The sequence below is a fragment of the Toxorhynchites rutilus genome, chromosome 3, assembly GCF_029784135.1.
Source record: "Toxorhynchites rutilus septentrionalis strain SRP chromosome 3, ASM2978413v1, whole genome shotgun sequence".
Lineage (NCBI taxonomy): Eukaryota > Metazoa > Arthropoda > Insecta > Diptera > Culicidae > Toxorhynchites > Toxorhynchites rutilus.
In genome coordinates, this window is record NC_073746.1 from 10,167,633 (window position 1) to 10,185,254 (window position 17,622).

The window sequence follows — 17,622 nt, forward strand, 5'->3', positions numbered from 1 at the left end:
CCCGAAACTCACTAATAGTTGACTCCTCCTGACACCTACAACTCGCGTTCCCGTTTCTCTGCCCTGTCTCCAACAACACAAACGAGACCAATGTGGTCATTTTTTGTATCGGCAATAAAAAGGTGAAAAGGATAGATACTTGAACGATTGTTTTCTCAATGCATTAATTGATTGATAACTAATAGTGTGCATCCATTAACTCGATTTGTTTACATTTGTTACTTAGGACCTTTTCAAAAGATACGCGAGATTTCTTTTTCCCCAACCCAATATTTATATCTCAAAGAATGACAATGGTTTGGTTTATAGCAGAATGAGAGTATCCGCATTTAGCGCTAGGGTTCCTGCCATACGAATAGATTACAAGTCGTCAACATTGCACCCAGCTTTATTCTAATCTCTCTGATTTATACTACAAGCGAAAATTCTGCTATTTTCACATTTGGCCTTGCCGTAAACTAATGAACTAATGACTCTTCTCTGAAAATGTTTATCACAGCACAGTATCAGTATCAAATAACGAAACTCTGTTACTTTCACGTTCCTCAAGAGCCATTTGGTTTGTCGAAAATACCGAAGGGGGAGCTTGAGGATTGTACCCCTTCAGACATGAAAGTGTCAACGGATTTTCTTGGAAGGTTGATACATATTTCGGTCTCACTTTGATGTTCCATCTTTCAATCATCAATTATTTCATATCAAGATGGCTAAAGGCATGAGAAGATATGAGCTTCTACTAATGGGGGGCTAAGAAGTTCATCTGGGGTATTAATTTGCAACCAAAAATCATAAAATAACTGGTATATAATGAGGGTTAATCCGAGAGTCGCTTCTCGACGTGACAGTCATATTTGCGCACGTGTCGGTATTCTGGGAATCGATGTAAGTAAAAAATTTCAGGTGCAATGAACTCTGTTCATTTGTTATTGTACTTCCGGGTCGCTCAATTTTTAGAATTGGATGAGAACTACGACGTAACTTCGAAGGGAAAAACGTCATTTACACCGACTTGACTCTCAGAATAACCCTCAATATGTTGTTCGGGGCACGGTTAATATGTAGTTGTTTTGTAGCTAACCCCCCAACTGAATTAGAAGTGAATTTGATACATTATGCTTTCCCGCTAAAAACACTTCCTGGATGTTAACGATTATTTTGAATTAATTCTAAATTTATTCAAATAGGAGACATAATGCCTCATACTGCTTTTCAACAAAAAATAACTATTAATATAAATCACTGTCGTTCGACTAGCAGATCGGAGATTTACATACCAACATCAATCTGATAACGAATAAGCACACCTCCCGGTGTGGATTTATTATTAATACCATTTGTACTTATTGTGGGTTAGCACCTTTAGCGAATCCTCATTGTAATAACAATGCGAGTAGAGAAACAATGTGTGACTGATGAACCAAACGACGATGTAACGGCAGATCCTGCCCGTGACGTTTTAATTTCCTCATATTTCTTCTTTTCTTCTCCTGGCTTTTGGTAAATTACTTTTTTTGTGTTTAATCTATTGTGGGGCGATTTCGCGTGTTTCGAAGCCACAATCACGGTAAAGTGAACGATGTAAGTGGTGCTCAGATATGGAACAAGGCCGGATGTTCCATGACCGGAAACCTAGCAGTAGTTTCTTTCTGCGGGAAACATGTCCTTAAAATCATTTTATCAAATTTTTATGCAAAAGAGAAACCACGTCGCATATTGAACCATATCTAGGAAAATGAGTGGGTTGTATCTATGATACAACCGCAAGGATGACGTGGGACTACCGTTGTCTTAGTGAGCATTTGTATTGTATTGATTAAATTATCGATTGAATGAAACAATTTTCGAATTCAAATTATATCAACATATTTGCTTTGTAAGTGAACAGTTACCATGTAAGATCAATTCATGCATTGTAATAGATTAGGTTCTTCGTTACAAGTAAATTTGATGACCATCCTTTCACTTTTGATATGACGTCTAGGACTACCAAGATATGTGAACGGAAAATTTTTATTTAACATTTTCCTCTGAAACTATTGAATCACTCATGTTTACGTAGTTCTCGAACCGCGAAAGTTCATTCACCTCTAGTATCTGAAATAACGATTTTCCCAGGCTTCTCAGTTTAGAAGTACGTTTTAGGGCAACATATTACGATTTGCGAAAAGACAAGCGAATACAAAAGTACTCATAGCTAATGATCCCCGATTTTTTAAATTAATCGTTCATCAGCTAATCGAATACTTTTCAGCAGTTTGTTATTCGATACAATTAATCGCCCCAAATAATCGATTAATCAATTAATCATCACACTGAGAGAAATAACTAGTTAGACTTATATTTCTCATTTGCTAGAAAGCCATCTGGAATCAAAGAAATTTTCATTCCGCCTGAAAATCACGTATTATTTTTTACGCTCCCCTAAACTCGTCAACGAAGCTCAATTCCCGTTGACGGCATTGAGTTTCTTTCATGAGTTTCGGAGAGCGTCAAAGATAATTATTGAATTTCAGGTTTTTTTTTCTCCTGTATCATAGTGAATTTCAACACTTTTGGCTGGTTCGTCACTTCTACCTTCCATTTTGGAAGAATGTCGGGAGTAAGAATTGAACTCCTGAGCTTTAGCGTGAGAGGTATGGATTTTACCACTACACCAGATCGTCTCCACTGAATGTCAGGATGAAACTGCAGCGGCCGTACGTTTTTGACGTAGGACTACGTCTTTCATTTCTATACCGGGGTGTAAAATCAAAGTTTCGAAAACGAAAGCGTTACGCCGGAGACCGAGATTTTGAGTGTTAATAGCTCCTAAACAACTGAACGAAATGGTATGATAAACACTTCATTCGAAAGATAAAATGTCTACGCGTTCTATACTTGTTACTTTCTGATCCAAAAACTTGTTTCAATAGTCTTAAATTTGCTTTCAAAATAGGCTATTGAAATCACCAATCGGTATATAAGCGAGCACCGCTCGGAAATCCACTCAGTTCTAATTGAACAGCGATTGGAGCATGTTGTCGCTGTTGTGGTGAAGCTCTTCATTTATCATGAAAGCGCGGATGAACGGTGTCACCAAGAGCCTGTTTGTGCACCTTAGGCCAGAAGGGAATCCATCAGGAGGAGAGTGATGCTACAAACGGTTCCCCGGGAAGATCTCGAAGCAGCCGCTACACACACACACATACACGCACGGAATTCTTTCCGTTTGGATCGAGAAAGATCCGGAAAATAATCTGCCAGTTCCTCTAGGAAGTTAAAAATACATTCATGTGAAAGAGTTTATTTGAATGTTTTCTATCCATGTAACACTGTGACCAAATATGTTTCAATCAAGTGCTATTAACAGATGGTTATCGAGTGAGCATTAACCACTGGTGGGCTTCCAGTATCGAGGAAAATGTGGAAATATCTAATCGTTACTGAAAATAATCTGCCAGTTCCTCTGGGAATTTAAAATTACATTCATATGAAAGAGTTTATTTTAATGTTTTCTATCCATGTAACACTGTGACCAAATACATTAGGTTTTGTGATTTTTCAATCAATCGCAATCAACAGGATAGCTTCTGAAGATTATTCTTCCCCATCAGTAGGATATTTCCGTATCCAATATTGGATGCATAAAACCTTGTGCCTCCAACGTAACGCTCTCGTTTTCGAAGTTCTCCAATTATTCATTCATTCAGAGTGAATTCAGATTCAACTTCATACAAATGATCTCTAAATCAAAGATAGTCCTACGTCACCCTTGCGGTTATACCATAGATATAACCCACTTCCTGTTTTTTCTCTGGGTTTGGATCGATTAATCGACTTAAATTATTCGTTCGCTTCGATTATAGGTTGCGCAGTGTTCGTTCGATTAATAACCGATTTTTGTAGGAAGTATTCGATTGATCGATTAATCGAACGATTTTCGGGGATCACTACTCGTAGCTTGCATATTTTGAAGTCCGTGTTAGGGAAACACAGTTCGGTGGTAACAAAAATACCCCCTACTTGCATGTATATTTCCAAGCGGATTCCTCCAGGCACATTGATTTTGATGGCTGTGTTGGGGAAACCGTAAATCGAACCAATCAAAAAGAGGCAGTTAGGGCGTTTAGATAACACTTGACATTTTACAGTTATTCAATTGTTCGTCTCATAAAAAATGACATTGACAATGACATTTTAATTGTGATAGACGCGTAGAAATATTTCCTATCAATTGATGCAAACATCTTTCCGATCTATTAAGAAATGTTCGAGTTATGAGTTTTCGAAATTCTTCTTTTTTTCTGCATGTTCTGTGTTTAGGTTTCCATTTCACCCCCATATACTCCGGTTAGACATAGTCCAAAAAATAAATAAATAAATCTCAGAAATAACAGTCTGATTCCGAATCTTTTCCATCGAAGAATTTTAGTTCAGGATACTTTGTGTATGTGAAATATTTCATCTATGATCAAACCAGATATCATGTAACAGTAATTTAATTTACCCGATATAACTCATTGTGTATTCTTCCTATTCGACGATAATATAAAAGAGAGAAAGGGACCCAATTTCTTCATATTCCTCATGAAACGTTTCTGCAATTTTAGAAAAAGAAGTACTTCCACGATAAACAATCGAGCAGTTTGAACAAATTTTGAGCCGAAGAACTCACAGCGTAAGTCCAATTGTTTTCACCTGGGAAGTAGAGTGGAGATGTAGCTTTTCCAATGCAAGAGGTGAATTCTAGTATTTGGTATGTTTTATCGAAGAAGTTCCTTGAATCCTGGTTCCAAAATTCCAAAATTTCCGTGCTTTACAAACAGGGCATCGTCGACTTACTGATTAAATTTGCTGACAGTTTCACTATTTCACTACGATAGTTTATTTGCGACTGAATTTATTGCTCTATTTGTACGGTACACGCTACGGTGAATTCTATTGTTACATCTTTGCTCGGGTATTCTGGAACATTCGCTATAAACAATAGAGTTTTGTTTTATAACGGGTCCGTTTCCATTCGTTCCTATTCTATGACAATTCGATTGTTATTGTTTTGTTTCAGTATGTTATTGTTTATGTTGTGATGAGTGTTTGCTGTTCAAGTGAGTATTATGAGGAATGTTTTACTGAAGAATCCTGAATATTCCAGACTAAACATGTAAGTACCCACAATCCAATCGACGAAAAAAACATCGACCTAACAACGACCGTAATACTTATGACAGACATACAGCTGTACTTGCGTTGTACTTCGAAAATTGTATGTCTGTCACCATGTACAGCGCTAGAACCATGCAAGCAACTCGGTACAATCGCTGTACCTGTACCGACCTGTTTTACCGCTGTACATGGCTACAGTTGTACTGTGCACAGCGCCATAGACGGTTAGTGGTGGGTAGCATGAACAAGCAGAATCAAATCACTTGATAAACGTTCTTTTCATTGACTTTCTCTTAAGTTAATAACTCAGATTGGAAACTTGTTTGTTGTGTTTGATAGTTTAGACACTAAATAAAAACCTTTTTCATTGAAATATGTGGTGGAAATTGGAAAAATATCTGATTGTCAGTTTGACATACGGTACAATGTACAACCAAAGTATGTCTGTCATGGTACGATGGTACCTGTACAACGCTGTACACGTACAACGCAAGTACAGCTGTATGTCTGTACCTGGTATAACGCTGTTACCTATTCACGATGACGACGATTAGGTATCGACATCTGGATACGGCATTAGTTTGTATGAGGCAAACTATTCTCTATCATATTAGTCGGCCCGAATCAGTTTATATTTGCTAAAATTTGTATGAAATTTTTTTCTTGGCATAATTTTTTCTACTTAAAGTACGTTGTCATGACCCTTATTTGAATTATTTTCTATAGACGTTCAGATATTCTCAAAAAAACTTGTCATTATAATATAAAATTATCTCAAAACATATTTTTTTATGACGTTTTTTCACCACTTGCAGGCAATGGTGATTTTCACTTACATAGAGTACTAATTTGATTAAGGAAAAATCATGTTCATTCATAATTTTCATTTTAAAAGTGTATTCATTCCTTCTGCAAATCCATACTGTCATGCCTATTCCCCAATATCGCCAACGCGGATAGTTCGTTAGACAAAAATACTGAATAATTAAACAAACCAAATGGCATCACTGGTGGTTCTTTTTTCCACTCCGCTAAACTGTCATCTCAAACAAAAAAATGGGTGGGTTCAGTATCTATGATATAACCGCAAAATTGACGTGGGACTAGGTTAGCTTAGCAATCATTTGTTTGTATAGATTAAATTTTTGATTGGAAGAAACAATTTCCGAGTTAAATCGAATTCAATATATTTGATTTGTGAGTAAACAAATTGAATAAATGCCATGTAAGGTCAATTCATGCATTGTGATAGATTATGTTCCAAGTAAATCTAATGACAGTCCTTTTGTGTTTGGTATGATGCCTAGGACAAAATATGTGAACGGAAGAATTATCAAACGATTATTTTATTTTACATTTCCCTCTGAAGTTTGCATCTCTCAAGTGTACGTACTTCTCGAGCCGCGAATTGGTTTGATTTGATGAACTTTAGGTACTCAGTGCCAGAAATTCAGTGAGTAGAAGATATGAAGGTATATCCTTCAATGCAATCTTGAATAACCGAGCCAAAGCGTTGTGTTCGTACCCGTTTTTGTAATCCGTGTTAGGAAAACACTTTTCGGAGTGCAAAAAACATGCGGATGCGGCAGTACCCCTGGCTTGCATGTATCAACAACTTCAACTTATACCGTGTTCAGGAAACATATTCTAGCCTGCACATAGGCAAGCGAGTACAAAAGTACTCGCAGTTTGCATTTATTTACAAAACCGATTTCCCCAAACACCTTGGTTTTGAAGTCTGTGTTAGGCAAACACACTCAGTCGGATCAAAAATTCCCCCGACCTGCATGAATTTGCAATGCCGATTCCCCCAGACATCTTGGTTCTGAAGTCTGTGTTGGGGAAACACATTTTAGTCGAAACAAAAATGCTCCCGACCTGCATGAATTTGCAATGCCGATTTTCCTACGCTCCATGGATTTAAAGTCTGTGTTGGGGAAACACATTTCAGTCGGAACAAAAATACCCTCGACTTACATGCATTTGCAATGCCAATTTCCCCATGCTCCTTGGATTTAAAGTCTGTGTTAGGGAAACATATATCAGTCGGAACAAAAATACCCCCAACTTTCATGTATTTGCAATGTCGATTTCTCCAAGACTGCTTGGTTTTGAAGTCTGTGTTCGGGAACACATTTCGGTGAGAACAAAAATCCCCACACTTTCATGTATTTGCAATGCCGATTTCCCCAAGGCTGCTTGGTTATGATGGCTGTGTTGGGGAAACTGTAAATCGGGCCAATCAAAACAAAGTAGTTAGGGCGTTTAGATAACGCTTAACATTTTACAGTTATTCAATTGTTTATCTAATGATAAATAACATTTTATTAATTGCGATAGATGCGTAGAAATATTCCCTGCCAATTGATGCAAACATCTACCCGATACAGTGAGAAATGTTCGAGTTATAAGCATTTGGAATCTTTCATTTTTTCCTGCATGTTCTGCGTTTAGGTTTTCATTTTACCCCCCATATACTCCGGTTAGACGTAGTCCCACGTCAAAACAAATGGATCATTCAACTGGTGAGTATGAAATATATTTCGGCTTTTTAATTATTAATTATTTTATCTTGTCTTATCAGCTATGAATACATTCGACTCGTTTGCTTCCATCAATCGGTAAGTGAGAAAGATGATTTCTCCCATCACCACATTTCCACTTCTATCACAGCAGCCAACAACATCCGTTTTCCTGCAGCAGTAACCTCCAACCCCTGTTGGCAATGCCGGGGGACAGCATTAACAGCAGCAGCAGCAGAATTTGACCATGGTATGGTATTGCGAAGAACTTTCCCCATTAGAGGTTCCGTGCTTCGCGCACATTCAAAAATCCTCTTCAGACACGAAAACTCAACGACAAGGAGGTATTTATCAACTTGCTCAGCTGAATTACCTCCCGGAGGAACCCGAATGCACTGATTCCGTTGTATAGGGCTCTTGCTACACATACATGCAGAGCATGTGTTGGGCACACAAACGTTTGTTGACATTCGTAGTTTCTATGCAGCAGCAGTGGAGTGAGATTTGAAAAATTAAATTGGAGAGCTAAAAATATTTTTTTTGTAAAACATATCCCTACATTTGATAAATAATAACCAGTAAGTACATTCTGAAATATCTGCCAACGACAGACATTTGAAATAATATGATTTCATTGCATTAATTAGTGCCTAGGACGTGTGCAGTTTTTGGGTGCAACAAACGCGGCGATCGTGACGGGGAAAAATGGTTCCGCTTCCCCGCGGTGGATAAGCGTAGCGCCAAGAGAAAAGAGTTGTCCGAAAAGCGCCAAATTGCATGGACAAATGCATTGAAGCGGATTGATTTGGTGCCAGAAAAATGGCCATCAACGGTGGTTTGCTCGCAGCATTTCCTTTCAGGTAAAAATGAAAATTTGTTCTCATTAAACTTGTCATAACGTTTTTTTCTTCATTCAGGTCAAAGTGCTGATCTTTTAGATGAAATGAATCCTGATTGGGTACCGAACCAGAAATTAGGTTACAAAAATCGGATGACATCTGCTGCTAAGGACAGATTTGAGTGTTTGACTAGGCGGAGTGAAGTAAAGGAGGCTATCCGAAAGACGTTGGAAACGATTCCGGAGGAAGATTTGCTGACGGCTCCAGGTCCGGTGGACAGAGAAACAGTGCTCGAAGAAGAAATAAAAAAATTGCAATGTGAAATAGAAATTATGAGAGAAAAGCACCACCCATTTCTATGCACTAGTTTCGAAGATTTTAGTCAGAATGATGACAAATGTAAATATTTTACAGGACTAAACTACAATGTTTTTAAGTTTTTATTTGGGTTTTTAGAACCTTATTTCCCACAACCGACTGGTTCGTGTAAGATAACGAAATTTCAAATTTTTATTTTTACTTTAGCTAAGCTTAGGCTAGATTTAGATCTGACATTAATTGCGTACATGAGTGGAGTTCACGTTAGTACTGTCTCTAGATATTTTCGTAAATGTATATACGTCATGTTTCAACGAATGAAAGGGCTTGTCAGTTGGCCGTCTCGTGAATCGGTACAAAATTCGATGCCAGAGTGTTTCAAGCGACATTTCGGTAATAAGGTCTCAGTCGTTATAGATTGCTTCGAGGTGCTCACTGAGAAGCCCAGTGACGTTTTACAAGCTGCTCAAATGTGGTCTAATTATAAACATTCACATACTGTTAAATACCTAATCGGAATCGCTCCTAATGGATCCATTATATTCATATCAAATGGATTTGGTGGCCGAGCAAGTGATAAATTTATCACTGAAAAATCCGGTATGTTAAGTAGAATGCAAAAAGGAGATTATATCATGGCAGATAGGGGATTCCTAATAAGAAATCACGTTGAAAGTGCTGGAGTTGAATTACTGTTACCTGCTTTTACTGTTGGTCAAGATCAGTTGCACCCTCTTGATATTGAAAACACACGGAAATTAGCAAATGTTAGGATTCATGTAGAGCGAGTGATTGCGCAGGTTCGGAATAAGTATAAGATACTATACAAGAACAAGTTTCCAATAAGCACTCTGAAGAATACTTCAAACTTTTGTGAAACTTCACTAGTGGATCAAATTGTGACAAATTGTTGTTGTCTAGTTAACCTTTGCCCCTCTGTAGTCCCTGAAGATTAATCATTGTACCGAAATAAATTACTACATTTTATTGAATTTTTATATACATTTATTTGAGTTTAATACATACATAATACATTGGCAGTCAAAATATTATTTCGTAATTTCCCTTTTTTCACAATCTATCTTTAAAATACCCTCCTGTATAGTATTGGCCTAAAAGTTCAGGCATAATAACCAATCTGAAGAAACTTTCGGCTTTTATCAACTCTTTCTTCAAAAATGTGTCGTCTCGGTCCACTCGCAGTATGACCAATTCCTTGTTTGTCCAAACAACAAAGTCGCAAAACTTAACATTAAGTATATACATCTGCATTTGCACTTGATAGAAGTACTGATGATTGTGGTTCATTTTATATCCTGTTTCCGTAATTTGAATAGGACTATCTGGCCTAGTCACATATTCTTTTATTGTTTTACCGTCTCGCAGGCAATGAGGGCACTTGATTTCCACAGAAACCTCTCCACAACAATCACAAACGGCGATTGCATCCGGTGATGCTCCGAAAAATGGTTTTTTCTCAACTAAGTGTAGACCAGAAGAAGAATAATGGAAATTTAAATGTTCAGCTGCCATTTTTGAACCATATGTCTTTAACGCATCCTTCTCATGGGTACATCCATATCTCGTCGCAGGTGTTGAAAAACGATAATCTTCGGGATAGCAAATTTTTCTAATTAGGTGCATTGAAGGATTATCAATCGGCGTTCTTGTGGTTGCTTTAAATGTAGATGCAGTTATTTTTCCAACGCGAAATTTTTCCCAGAACCAACTTGAACTTTGTGAAACTCGTGCTATTTTACGAACAAGGGGTCTTGTATAACGCATATTCCTCAATTTACTATTCCCTATTTCGCGAAGCTCGTTGAGCGACTTTCCTCTTAAATTTGGATCAAAAAATTGGCAGAAAAGGATTTTTAACATATTCGGATAAAGATCAATGTCACAAAGGCTCGAGTTCACATTCGAATGCTTTCTTGTATTTTCCATAAATTGGCCAACTGATGGATTTTCTCCGTTATCGATCAATTTACGTATAAATACATTCAACTCTTTCGCAGGGCATTCGGGTATCTGGAAATCATATCTGGAAACTGGTTGATCTTTCTGGCTGAATATGTCTTTAATTTCGCCACAATTAACCGCTTTTTTCGGTGGAACCAACCACCGATTAAGTATATCTGTACACGAAGGTTCATTTTCATTTACTTCTTTACGGGACCAGCACTCGAGAGCAAAAAGCACAGAGCCTACATGAGAACACACTTCACCTAATCCTGCCATACAATTGCAATGTGCAGTTTGAACTGTTCCTGTGGGATCTACCGACACCCAGGTAGATGTAGGCTTTAGGTTAAATTTTTGGGAATGCTTCACCTGCAACATCGTATAGTGAGTAATTTTCTTTACTGAGAATATACAAAACTTACCTGAGCAAACACAATACAAAAACCAGAATCGACGTATCTGGAACCTAAAAATTGTACCCATCCCGCCTTGAAATTTTTGTATGCGTCCAAGCTCTTGAAGGCCTTAAAGCATTTCCGGGTATACGGACTTTCGCGATTTACAAGATATTCCACTAGGTCGTAATAAGTCACATTTTTTGGTAAGGCACTTTTTGAATATTCATGCTGCATCCATTGATACGGGTCGTAACCAAAACAGAATTTTTTAATTTTTTCTGCGTATCTGGCTTTTACGCTAAAATTAAATATTTGAATACACATATCTTAGCATGATGTAAATATAGAGTGATGCGTAATTTTTGTTTCTGTTACGCTAAAATAATTATTTAAACAAAACTTACTCTTGTCGATCCATGTTAATCATATGCAGCTGTCACTTTTGCCTGCCCAACAGACTACTAATACATATGCACGCTGCAAGCGCCCTATAGTAGAATGAAAATAGGCGAGGTAAGTGAACGTAATCGCATGATATTTTAATGTTCGCATATTTATCCGGATCATACAACTGGTGAGTAGGGAATTCATTTCTGCTTTTCACTTACTAATCATTTTATTTTGTTTCAGCTATGAATACATCCGACTCAATCAATCGGCGAATGAGAAAGATGATTTCCCTCATCACCACATTGCTTATTTCCACTTCTGTCACCAGCCAACAGCATCAGCTTTCCCGCAGCAGTATCCTTTAAGTCCAGGGTGCTATTCCGGGGAACAGCATCAACAGCAACAGCAGCAGGACCTGGCCATCGATAGTATTTCGAGCAATTTTCCCCATCGGAGATCCCGTGCTTCACGCACATTGAAGAATCCTCCTCAGCCACATATCTGTGTCATCAAGGGCAAGGAGGTATTCATCAATGTACTCAGTCGGATTTGAATCGTCAATCCAGACAACCCGGATGCACCGATTCCATTATATACCTTATTTTTATTATACATGGATTTTTATTATTTTTTTTCAATAAAATGATTAAAATCGATCAATGTATTTCCTTTTCATTTTCAATAACAAACCAATACAAACAAGCAGCAAGCAGTGCTGGAAGCAGCGCTGCAAGCAGGTCGACGCCTTGCACATGTTGGCGAAAAAGTGGCGTCAAGTTGTTCGATGAATGCATATGAAAGGTCGATAACTCGATTGCAAGGTGGCAGCATTTGAGGTCGATTGTTGACATTTCATCGACCCGATCTTGGCAGGCAAAACGGAATGTGGGTACTCATTGTTGTGTTTAACATAAAGAATCAATTCAAGATCAACATATCAAAAGGGCCTATCTTCTTTGATCGACTCTCTTCATCGACTTTCTCTTTCGATAACCACGGCCTTTCATACAGATTTAGCTCCAGTTTTGCCATGTAGTTTTATAAACGAGGTACCCTTTAACACTTCTAATCATCGAACACATCTGGAAATGCTGTTACTGCTGAGTTATTAATGAAAGAGAATGTAAATGAAGAGAATCGATCAAAGGAGATAGCCCCTTTTGACATATTGATCTAGAATTATTCTTCACTTTTCCCAGGTGCGAATCCAGAATTTCGCTGCGGAATTTTAAGTGTTGTTTTTTGTGTCAGTTTTTTTGTGTGGAAAATAAAGTGTTGAAAATATGATGTGTGTTCTTTTTATTTTAACAATGTCATTCTACAACGTCGTGGGCTTTGTCAGCAATTCATGCTCGATGTTTACGGGAAGGTAGAGAACGAACGACTATGATTCCTACGACACAATAATGATAAGGAGCGGCGTACAGGGAAAATACATTCACTTGCGAGACGCTGTCATGAGCAACGCCGATACAGACTTTGCTATTGCCAGACCAAAACGCAATGCATTGCCATGACATTACAGCACGTGTGTTCAATCAAAAAATTAAGTCTCTAATGAGCTTCATTACAACATTACACGGTATTCGTTTTCCATTCCTGTGAAGCGAAAATGGTCATGGATTTACGGGTGTAATAAATACGCTTAAAACAAAAAATAAAAATATAGTTCTCCCGTATCAAATATGTGTTACTAGCTGACCCGGCAAACTTCGTCCCGCCCAAAAGTTATTTTTCGTTATCGTATTCACGTTTTTTACTAAGCGCACGTTCATAGATTCAATCGTCGAACATTGATTGATTTTCTAATCTATCCTTTAAAATTACCTTTTACTATAGAATTTCTGGTACTTCTACCAAAACTCGTCATTATAATATCAAATTATTTTCATAGAATAAATGTTTGATACAGAGAATATGATAGAATAAATACAACCCTAAATCGGACAATTCCTCTCTCGAGTTTTGCTCTTATCAACACATTCGGGATCCATATTTATTTAAACAGATAGAAGAAGATAAAGGAGTGCGTTTTATCCCATAAAAAAAAATCAATTGTCATGTTTGGTTGAAACGTGTGTATTATTTTTACGGGGCCCCCTCTCCATTTCAGAGGAGGGAGGGGTGTCATACCATCAAAACCTTGACATGCTAAATTTGGCTCCATTTGATTGATTAGTTTTCGAGTTATGCAGAAATTTGTGTTTCATTTGTATGGTAGTCTCCCCTTAGAGAGGAGAGAGGAGTGTCGAACCACCATAGAAACGTTTATCGATCCCTAAAACCTCTATATGCTAAGTTTAATTCCATTTGTTTGATAAGTTCTCGAGTTGTTCAGCACCCTCCCCTCCTCCTCTTTAGAGAGGAGAAAGGAGTGTTAAACCACTATAAAAACATTTATTGCTCCCTAAAACCTCCATGTGCCAAATTTGGTTCCATTTGCTCGATTAGTTCTCTAGTTATGCAGAAATTTATGTTTCATTTCTATGGCAGCCCACTTCCCCCCCCCCTCCCTAGAAGAAATGGAAGGTGTGTTGAATAACATTAGAAATTTTTCTTGTCCCCTAAAACCTCTACATGCCAAATTTGGTTCCGTTTGCTTGATTAGTTCTTGAGTTATGCAGAGATGTATGCTTCATTTGTATTAGAGAGGGAGGAGAAGTGTCGATTCACCATAGAAACGTTTCGTGTCGATGGAAATTTCTTCGACGAAAAATCCCCCCGGCCAGAATGGGAATCGAACCCGCACACCCGGCATGATAATGTGAGATGCTAACCACTCGGCCACGGGTGGTCTATTTATGTTTGTACAAATAGGAATTAATCAATTGCCTTTAAGGGATATAAAAGTTTGATATGAGTGGTGGCGATGTTTATAAAATTTATATTAGTCATACTTGTATGTTTATGAATATAAACCTCAAAATAAAATCATTACACTAAACCTTCGTTTCAAACAACTTATACAATAGCCATATCACGCAATAAACATCAATAATTACTGGAAATCTCTTATCAATATTTGTTCAAATTCAAAGATGTGCTTAACTCCAGTTTTGTTGACAACTTCTATGCATTCAATTAAATCGTACGATAATTCATATATTAACATAAACATTCCCACATTTAACCTTCATTAACCACTCTCCTACGAAACATAGTGGAAAAAAATATATTCGTCGATGTAAACAAGCGGTGAAAAAGGTGACACTTTTCGACGAGTGATTTGTATGGAGTTCCACTGCCGTGCTATATACGAGGGTCACTATTTATATTTCGAGAATAGGAACAAAAACAAATAGTTAAGCTGCGAATATATTTTTATTGTTTTTCAAAGTACTCGCCACGATGATCGATACACTTTTGCATGCGCTTAAACCAATTTTCAAAGCATTTATTCCAATCGACACGAGCCTTTTTTTTGAGCGATTGTCAAATTAAATATGTGGGATCCAACGTGAACATAATTTTCGCACAACTAAGTGTTCATGTAAAATCGCATATATGCTGGTGGAACTAATGCTTAGGGATGCCTCAATCTCACAATAGGTTACATGACGATCTTGCTTAATCATTTCGTGCACAGCATCGATGTTTTCTGGCACTTCAGTCGATTTTGGACGACCTTCACGAAACTCGTCGGACAGCGAACTACGACCACGATTGAATTCACTATACCAGGGATACACAGTGGTTTTTGATGGAGCTTCATCGCCAAAAGTCAAATTAAGTTGATTGACGCACTCTTGTTGTGATAATCCACGTCGAAAGTCGTAAAAAATCATCGCACGAAAATGTTCACGATTCAGTTCCATTTTTTTTGCCGAGACCAAACTTTCAACTAAATATAAAATAAACAAATAGCGTCCGTATGACAAAATGTTCTGAGTACGTATATCGTCAAAAATGTCAAACTTTACGATGGAACCGTCAGATGGACTCACATAGTGACCGTCTTATGAGGTTAAAGCTGACACCAATACCAATACACAGAACACGACGAATAGTTGTATTCGAGCTTATAGAACACCATGTAGATCGTATAGAGCAGGGATTCTCAAAGTGGGATTTTCATGTGAACCAACTTGTTATAAGATTTTAGTAGAAATATTGATGTTGTAATTTGTATTAATAATTATTAATTACCCTTTTTTTATTTAAATCGTTTATTTTTACAGGCTCAGTTACATAGGTTTAAAGGAGCCGAACTCCTTACTGTATTGTTACTAGTATATATACATTTTTCCTTAATTCTAATGTTAATAATATAGGAAACCGATTACTCGCGGTCAACTCGAGTTAAGAAGGGTGACATATTTTCTTCAGGAAAAGGAGGGGATATGAGGATATGTTGACAATGATCACACTCACACTCTCAATCACACTCAATTCTTAAACCTATCTTATATCTAATATGTATTTACATTTCATCTTATTCTTAAGAAGGGATCCGATCTCTCACAAAGGAAAAGGAAAAGGAAAAACTAAGGGTATAAGGACAATCACACACGAAGATCGATAGCTTTAAGGAATACATATATTTGGGACATGTAATCAAGGTCTAATCGAGCCAACACGTCTCTCACCGGCACCATGGGCTGCCTTCCTCGGGCCCGAAGGGTGACTACTAAATTCGATCCGGCGACAAGATACAGCTCGCACGACCAAACAACGTGCTCGATGTCGTGGTAACCTTGGCCACAAACACAAAGATTGTTGTCGGCAAGATTAATACGAAAGAGTAGCGCATCTAACGAACAGTGATTGGACATGAGTCGGGAGAAGGTGCGAATAAAGTCGCGACTCAAGTCCACACTTTTGAACCATGGTTTGAGGCTAACCTTAGGGATAATCGAGTGGAGCCACCGGCCCAATTCATCTTCGTTCCATTTGCGTTGCCAGTTAACTATGGTATTTTTGCGGACTAAAGAATAAAATTCATTGAAGGCGATTTGACGCTGATAAATATCGCCTTCAATTGCACCTACCTTTGCTAATGAGTCAGCCCTCTCATTACCCGGAATTGAGCAATGTGAAGGGACCCAGACAAAGGTAATGACATAACAGCGTCTGGATAAAGCACTCAAAATTTCTCTCAAGGAAGTACGGCGAGTGCTTTTCCGGCCTCACTGAACGGATAGCTTCGACAGAGCTAAGACTATCCGTTACAATGTAATAGTGTTCAACAGGTCGTGAGGCGACGCTGTCCAGCGCCCAGTGTATCGCTGCCAATTCAGCAATATACACTGAGCAAGGATTCTGAAGACTGTGTGAGGTGCTAAAAAATTCGTTGAACACTCCAAATCCTGTGGAATCATTCATAGAGGACCCATCAGTAAAGTACATATTATCACAATTGATATCCCCATACTTTGCATCGAAGATCGTTGGATCGATCCTCGATCGAAGATAATCTGATGTTCCATGGATATCCTGCTTCATGGACAGATCAAAATGCACAGAGGAATTGATGTAGTCAGGAAAACAAATACGGTTGGGAATATACGGTTATTAGGATTAACCTGCATGGAGACGAATTCATGATATGAGCTCATGAATCCAGAATGAAAATTTAGCTCGATCAGCTGCTCAAAATTTCCGATCACCAATGGGTTCATAACCTTACACCGGATGAGGAAACGAAGAGATAATAAATTGAAGCGATCTTTTAGTGGGATTAGGCCTGCCAAAACCTCGAGACTCATGGTATGCGTTGAGGGCATACATCCCAACGCAATACGGAGACAAAGATACTGAATTCGCTCGAGTTTAATGAGGTGTGTTTTGGCAGCTGATTGAAAACATAAACTGTCATACTCCATCACTGAGAGAATAGTTGTTCGATACAACATTATAAGATCTTCGGGATGGGCTCCCCACCATGTGCCGGTAATTTTACGGAGAAAGTTTATTCTTTGTTGGCATTTTTTACTCAGATACCTAATGTGGGCCCCCCAAGTACATTTGGAGTCGAACCAGACCCCAAGATACTTGAATGACAGCATGAGTGATCGGTTTACCCAAAAGTTGAAGCTTTGGTTTTGCTGG

The 17,622-nt window shown here is 38.0% G+C and overlaps 3 protein-coding genes across 3 annotated transcripts; 2 read left to right on the plus strand and 1 right to left on the minus strand.

Moving 5' to 3' along the window:
- Positions 1–8,156: 8,156 nt before the first annotated feature.
- On the plus strand, positions 8,157–11,638 carry LOC129777026 (uncharacterized). The gene is made up of 2 exons (XM_055783073.1): positions 8,157–8,524; positions 8,582–11,638. Exon 2 carries the CDS (start codon positions 8,608–8,610, stop codon positions 9,775–9,777), a length of 1,170 nt encoding a protein of 389 aa, XP_055639048.1. The 5' UTR covers positions 8,157–8,524; positions 8,582–8,607; the 3' UTR covers positions 9,778–11,638.
- On the minus strand, positions 9,893–11,646 carry LOC129772865 (uncharacterized). The gene is made up of 4 exons (XM_055776383.1): positions 11,589–11,646; positions 11,209–11,482; positions 10,621–11,155; positions 9,893–10,302 (listed from the first exon to the last, which is right to left on the minus strand). Exons 1-4 carry the CDS (start codon positions 11,609–11,611, stop codon positions 9,893–9,895), a joined length of 1,242 nt encoding a protein of 413 aa, XP_055632358.1. The 5' UTR covers positions 11,612–11,646.
- A 65-nt stretch (positions 11,647–11,711) lies between these two features.
- Positions 11,712–12,230, plus strand: LOC129777027 (uncharacterized). The gene is made up of 2 exons (XM_055783074.1): positions 11,712–11,758; positions 11,815–12,230. The coding sequence occupies exons 1-2, from the start codon at positions 11,727–11,729 to the stop codon at positions 12,125–12,127; spliced, it is 345 nt and encodes a 114-aa protein (XP_055639049.1). The 5' UTR covers positions 11,712–11,726; the 3' UTR covers positions 12,128–12,230.
- The last annotated feature ends 5,392 nt before the right edge of the window (positions 12,231–17,622 follow it).

Excerpts from the sequence above, each read along its gene's own strand:
- LOC129772865 (XM_055776383.1), bottom strand. The coding sequence starts at position 11,611 with ATGATTAACATGGATCGACAAGA. Across the intron at positions 11,156-11,208 it reads TTTGTATTGTGTTTGCTCAG|GTGAAGCATTCCCAAAAATT; the intron begins GTAAGTTTTGTA and ends ACGATGTTGCAG. Across the intron at positions 10,303-10,620 it reads GCTTCGCGAAATAGGGAATA|TTGAGAAAAAACCATTTTTC; the intron begins GTAAATTGAGGA and ends GTCTACACTTAG.
- LOC129777026 (XM_055783073.1), top strand. The coding sequence starts at position 8,608 with ATGAATCCTGATTGGGTACCGAACCAGAAATTAGGTTACAAAAATCGG.
- LOC129777027 (XM_055783074.1), top strand. The coding sequence starts at position 11,727 with ATGTTCGCATATTTATCCGGATCATACAACTG. Across the intron at positions 11,759-11,814 it reads TTATCCGGATCATACAACTG|CTATGAATACATCCGACTCA; the intron begins GTGAGTAGGGAA and ends ATTTTGTTTCAG.